Source organism: Solanum verrucosum, unplaced genomic scaffold (assembly GCF_900185275.1).
Source record: "Solanum verrucosum unplaced genomic scaffold, falcon-dt-bn FXZP01000060.1, whole genome shotgun sequence".
Lineage (NCBI taxonomy): Eukaryota > Viridiplantae > Streptophyta > Magnoliopsida > Solanales > Solanaceae > Solanum > Solanum verrucosum.
This window is the reverse complement of record NW_026020129.1, coordinates 9,013,136-9,019,708: the sequence shown is the minus strand read 5'-3', so window position 1 is coordinate 9,019,708 and position 6,573 is coordinate 9,013,136. Positions and strand designations below refer to the sequence as shown.

The 6,573-nt window shown below is 36.5% G+C and overlaps 1 protein-coding gene across 1 annotated transcript; it reads left to right on the top strand.

Moving 5' to 3' along the window:
- Positions 1-329: 329 nt before the first annotated feature.
- On the top strand, positions 330-6,311 carry LOC125827140 (lysophospholipid acyltransferase 1-like). The gene is made up of 8 exons (XM_049506499.1): positions 330-769; positions 2,483-2,538; positions 3,684-3,904; positions 4,015-4,420; positions 4,854-4,939; positions 5,601-5,664; positions 5,745-5,857; positions 5,948-6,311. Exons 1-8 carry the CDS (start codon positions 465-467, stop codon positions 6,086-6,088), a joined length of 1,392 nt encoding a protein of 463 aa, XP_049362456.1. The 5' UTR covers positions 330-464; the 3' UTR covers positions 6,089-6,311.
- Positions 6,312-6,573: the final 262 nt, after the last annotated feature.

The window sequence follows — 6,573 nt, the reverse complement described above, 5'->3', positions numbered from 1 at the left end:
TATTTTTTGACACACTAAAATAGAGAGGGAGACAAACGAAATGGGGAAAAAGGTGAGCATATCTAAAATAAACAAATTACAACTAATTTTAATCACATATATTTTGAGATATATGTATCTGGATTTATCTAACCACACCAAAATCTAATAAGATTTGTAATATTTCAAATTAAAATATGTCTAAATAATTAATTTCTAAACTAGAAAAATATCTCATAAATTAATCTAATAGAATTTACTTTCAAATATTAGTCCATGTTCTTGAAAAATTAGTCAAATTGAATCTCGAGAATAGAGAAAAAGAAAAGCAATATTTATTTGTATTTTGCTTTGTTGGCACTTTGTCTCTTTTAAGTTTGTTTCCAGGCCCTGGCCCTGAAATCTAGATTCAGAATAACTTGTACAGGTGTAATTTGTTCAACCAACCGGATTCGGATTATACCTAACTCGGATTTTGATCCAATATGGGCTTGCCGGAGTTAGAATCAATGGCTCCGGCGATCGGAGTATCGGTGCCGGTGCTCCGTTTCTTGCTCTGTTTCATCGCTACAATTCCGGTGAGCTTCCTACACCGTTTTGTACCTAGCGCCACCAGTAGACACCTATACGCCGCTGTCACCGGCGCTGTTCTGTCGTACTTGTCGTTTGGGTTCTCATCGAATCTTCACTTCTTTGGGCCTATGCTTCTGGGTTATGCTTCTATGGTTCTCTGTCGCCGTTACTGCGGGATCATCACTTATATAGCTGCTTTTGGTTATCTTATTGGATGGTACATTATGTTCTCTCTTTGAATTTCTTTGATTTGGAGATCCCTGATTTATAGGAATTCATAAAGCTCCTTTTTAAAAAAAAATTTAAGCTCCTAAAATAACAATGTAAGAAAATCAGTAGATCTCAGCTGGACTTCCCACTATATTGGGATTGTTTGGTTCACATACTAGTTATGCAAGATTGTTTTTTTCTCGTTGCACCTAGTGGTCAATGAAGTGGACTTGAATACTGTGAGGTCAAGTATGCTGGATAGAGTTACCCGCTACCTGTGTTGGTGGGAGGTAGCACATATCATGTGAGATTAGTCGAGTTGTGTGCAAGCTGACTGAGATATGTGAGATTAGTCGAGTTGTGTGCAAGCTGATTGAGACACCACTATTATCCACAAAAAGAAGAAGCTACTACTTATTGGTTGAACCTAGAGGTGTGGCTTAGTGGTCAATGAAGTGGACTAAACATTGTGAGGTCAAGCTTGATGGATAGACTTATTCGGTTCCTATGTTGGAGGGAGATAGTAGGTATCCTGTGAGACTGGTTGAGTTGTGTGCAAGCTGACTCAGACACCTCAATTATTTACAAAAAGAAGAAGTTACTATTTACTAGTTATGCTGATTTATGGATTGTTAAACAAAGATTAAGGTATCAAGTATCCCGTTTTTGTTCAGCATAGTACTTAGATTAAAGTATCAAGTATCCCATTTTTGTTCAGTATAGTACTTAGATTAAGGTATAAGTCTACTACTAGTTAATGCCAACCGAATACAGGATAAATATTACAGATCGTGTACTGGGATAGTTTGTTTAATCCCTCCAACCGAACGATTCTGTAGTGTGAGTCCATCTTTTTTAAACTAGGTGGAGACATTGGAGGCAGTCGACAGGCTTACCCAGCAATTGTGTTAATGAGTTGTTATAGGCAGGGGTGAATCTAGCCCTTTTGGTGTCATAACTTTTTGTTTAGACCTGAATTTATTTGTATAATACCCATTGAAATTGTTAAAAATATTGAATTATGAATCCATAATTTAAATAAGGTGAATGTTCAGTTGTTGGATGCGGTTCATGAACCCATGAAATTAAAATTCTGGATCTACCTTTGGTGATAGGATGGCCAACAAATTAGTCTACATGCACACAAGACCATTATTATTAATAGGAAAAGAAGATCCTAGTTCCTAATATGTGTGTTCTTTGTTGGGGTTGGTTTTGTTGGCTGGTAAACTTAAAACAATAGAATTTAAAATTTGAGAAGTGTGAAACTTTTGGATTCATGTGTCAAAAGTTCGATGTTTGAGTTAGGGTTTCAGGTTTTGTACCCTGATTATATTTTACCTAGTTGTTTTAGTACTCATCTAGGATTTGTATATTCTTGACATTGGGATTTTATTGCACGTTCATGTAAATGTGAGGGACGTCTTTTTGTAAATTGATTCATACCATACAATTTTCAAGGAGGCTTTCTCATATAAAATGCAGGTCTGCTAATATGCAAAGCTACTGATAAAAAGTACACTTTGTGATAGGTGGCTCCATTGGCTTAGATGCTTTTTATGGTTCCTTTATTGTTTCGTGATTCCAGTTTGGGAAGACTCTTAAAATCTGACTACTTGATTCCCCCTCCTCCCCTCCCCGCCCCAAACCCAAATAACTATGTGATAGAAACCTCTCAATTTCCATAAGATATTTGACAGTTTTTTGGTACAACTTGCAGCCATGTATACTACATGAGTGGGGATGCATGGAAGGAGGGAGGAATCGATGCTACAGGTGAACACTGGCTCGATCTTTGGCCTTGCCTCTTTTCCTATTGAATGTAATAATGTATAAGAATCATGCCCCTATTTTATTGATGTGTTCAATCCCTATATTTTGTTTCAAACCAACAAATGCACTCTGAATCAACAGGAAGTTTACTTATTAAGAGAACCCACCCAGATTTATGGGTCAAGCACTACACCTGCCCTCCAGTTTTTAGAAATAAAGTCTACCTTCTGTGAAACATCTCAATACCTCTCATATCAAATGTTTGATTTGGACGATCTCAAAATTTACAACGTTGATGAAAATGTTCTTGATCAATGAGAGGGAAACTAATTGGAAATAGAATTATGTGTCCTTAAAAACTAAACAATTCACAGAGAAGAAAGTAGGTTCAACCATACATTGATTGAGGTGGAACTGCTGCAGCCATAACTGGACAAAAATAGGCGCTATTTATCATTAATTAACAATGTCAGGCTTATCTAGACCTTCTCATGGGTTTGATATATCCATCTGTAGGTTGGAGATAACTTCAGTTTAGGTCTCTCTACGTGGGAAGTGGGAACTAACTTTTCTCTCTCTCTTTTCTTTCGTTTTCATTCTTGAGCTATTGTGTTTAGGAAATGGATAACTTAGCAGGTAAATGTGGAAATAAATCTATGGTAGTTTTCCCTCAAAAGTTTTGGAGGATGATGGTGTAGGAGGTTATCTAATGATGTGGTTAAGCTGGAGTGGAGGTCACAGATTATTTTAATTTTTAAATAGAGGAGGTTCACTTAGTTTTGCTAAACTAGAGGGGAGGTTTAAGTAATTTACCTTGAATCTTCTTCTGTGGTGAGTTCAGGAATTTTGTTGGTTCCCATCACTAAGATCTACTGATCTATAGTTTAGTACAATTGATTACCGTCATTTAGTGGCAATATGATAGACACAAATTCAGAGTGAAGTTAGCTGATTTTTGGCAGATGGATGAAAAAATTAGATCCTAGGAGGAATGGCCATTTTGTTGTTTGATTTTATTTCAGAATGGTAATATTATTCACATTCTATTGTTATTGGTAGACTACTCACAATTACAAAGTTTACTTCTCGTGTTTCTAGATTTTTAGCTAATCCAAAATTAATGTTATTTTTTCCCTCCAAATTTGCAGGAGCCTTAATGGTGATAACGCTGAAAATAATTTCATCTGTGATTAATTACCAAGACGGATTGTTGAAGGAGGAGGATTTGCGTGAGTCTCAGAAGAAAAATCGTTTGCTCGAGTTGCCATCATTACTTGAGTATGTTGGTTTCTGTCTCTGTTGTGGAAGTCATTTTGCAGGTCCAGTGTATGAAATGAAGGATTACCTTGAATGGACAGAAAGAAAAGGAGTAAGCTAATATTATCATTGTATTGTTTTATTCACTTTGAATTCAATTGCAACTACTTCATCAAAAATAGTTCCATACAATAAATAAAATCAATTTCTTCCTCCTTTCAGTTATGGAAACCTTCAGAGAAAGGAAAACCCTCACCTTTTGGATCAACTTTAAGGGCTCTTCTTCAAGCTGCTATATGTATGGGGTTGTATCTCTATCTGGTGCCTCATTTCCCACTTTCCAGGTTCACTGATCCAGTATACCACGAATGGGGTTTCTTCAAACGGTTGGGTTACCAATATATGGCTGGCTTTACTGCCCGGTGGAAATATTATTTTATCTGGTCAATCTCTGAAGCTGCTATAATCATATCTGGACTGGGTTTCAGTGGTTGGACAAATTCTTCTCCGCCAAAACCACGTTGGGACCGTGCTAAAAATGTTGATGTATTGGGTGTTGAGTTAGCAATGAGCTCGGTTCAGTTACCACTTGTATGGAACATTCAAGTCAGCACATGGCTGAGGCATTGTAAGTGACTCTCTCTTCTAAACGTTTACAAGTTGATCTCAAGCTTCAGTCTTGTAAAGCTATTAGACTAGTAGAACCATTTTGGCTAATGGTAAGAATGTAAATAATCGTGAGTGAGATGCTCTTTAGTTACATTCAATTCACTTAAGTGGTAGACATTGTTATTTCTAATATGAGCAAACTTTACATTACCTAGAAGGGAGTTTTTTTTTTGTGTGCATTTCATTTCGATGATGAAGCATTATTTTGGGGACAAATTATTCGCTCTACAAGGAAAACATAGGATTTTAGTAGTTAATCTCGAGATATTAGTTCTGAACTGTTGGTAGTATAATAGGTTATTAAGCATCAACATTTACAACTAGTTTGGTTCACTATTCACGTCAATGTGAATACAGTCAGATTTTATTGGATTTACATTTTTGCTCCGCAGATGTGTATGAAAGGCTCGTACAGAAGGGAAGGAAGCCTGGTTTCTTCCAGTTGCTGGCTACTCAAGCTGTCAGTGCCGTTTGGCATGTAAGTGGACAGTCTAGCACTTTCCTCTAATTAAGTATTTGTCTGCCCTTTTTTGGTGTCCGGAAATAGTTATTTGCCTTTTGATTTGAAAAGGACATTTTTTATATTTACGAGATAAAATGTATGTCTTTGCATTTTTTTCTTTGCTTCCATTCATTTAATCTTCATAAACCCTATTGATCTTGACCAGATTATGCACATCCTTCCTTGTCTTTCTAAGCAATGACACTTCTTTAGCTTCTTAAACTCCACAGTAGTAAGCAAACATGCTGGTTGTCCAGTTTAATAATAAAGAACAAACCTACTTTTATGCTTCTTAGAACTAGTTTCTCAGTTCCCAAACTCAGTAATTTCAGAAAGTTAGCTGTGGAATCCTTATCTTTTTTTAAATCTTTGATAGTGGTGGTGTCTTGGCCAAATTACGCACCTCTTTTAGTCCATCTGTACCTGCTACCTCAGAATGCTTTTTCTTATACACCATGCTAATTGATTGACATTTTGAATTCTCATGTTTATCTACAAATTTAATTATGGTAATTTGGGTAAATTAATCTATGCTCATCTGATGCTTTTTTATCCTTTTCATTGCACCTTCTGCTTATCGTCCATTAGTTTGTCTGGCTGGCTAACTAATGGTGTATTTCTCTCTGTTACATTCCAGGGATTATATCCTGGGTACATCATATTCTTTGTTCAGTCTGCTTTGATGATTGCTGGATCAAGAGGTATTTAGCTGGCATACCCACTCGATGAGACACATTTAACTTTGATTTTCTTTTCCTAATCTTGTTTTGTGTATGAGCAGTCATTTACAGATGGCAGCAAGCTACAAAAGGTACTATGTTTGAGAAGATACTGGTAGCAATGAATTTTGCCTACACACTGCTGATTCTAAACTACTCCGCTGTTGGGTTCATGGTTAGTCACATATTTGTTGGAATGATAATTTACTCTAAAGCCAATTGTCTTCGACAGACGCTGATCATAGTTTTCTTTCATGTGTTATAGGTATTAAGTCTGCATGAAACTCTTACTGCTTACGGAAGTGTATACTATATTGGAACAATTATACCAATTCTTCTCATCCTGCTTAGTAAAGTGATTAAGCCTCCAAGACCTGCGACGTCTAAAGCTAGGAAAGCAGAGTGAATCCAAGTCAGTTTCTTGAGATTGTTGCTTAGATTCTACTTATACTGTTTCAATGGCTAGATAGCACTTAGTTTTGAGCAGAACAGGAGAAGTAGAATTTTTACTCCTTAACTGGCCACTGAAAGTCATGTAGCCAACTGTATAATTATTGGGAATAATCTTAGCCACAAGAATTGATAAATGATTGCTTTTGCTACTGTCTAATCAAGTTCTGTTCTTGCATTCAATGTTTATGGCCAGTTTTTGTGGGTTGGTTGTTTATCTTTTCTGAAAAGGCTTCACAAGAAACAAGAATGCTACTATTTATCCCAAAAGAAAAAAAGAAAAAGAAGCAACATACTCTTTGCCCCTGTTTCCCTTTCTTGCAACCTGAGGGTGTGGGGTTGAAGCAGTGGGGAAATAGACAGAAAAGGATGCTATAGTACTTCTTTTTCTTGTGATGTTCCCTTCAAAATGTGACATCTCTTTGTTAGGTGACTGGATAT

What these genes read in the sequence shown, in the direction of transcription:
- LOC125827140 (XM_049506499.1), top strand. Translation starts at nt 465, where the DNA reads ATGGGCTTGCCGGAGTTAGAATCAATGGCTCCGGCGATCGGAGTATCG. An exon ending in AATGGACAGAAAGAAAAGGA is followed by an intron (nt 3,905 to 4,014) that starts GTAAGCTAATAT and finishes TCCTCCTTTCAG; the next exon opens with TTATGGAAACCTTCAGAGAA. An exon ending in GATGATTGCTGGATCAAGAG is followed by an intron (nt 5,665 to 5,744) that starts GTATTTAGCTGG and finishes GTGTATGAGCAG; the next exon opens with TCATTTACAGATGGCAGCAA.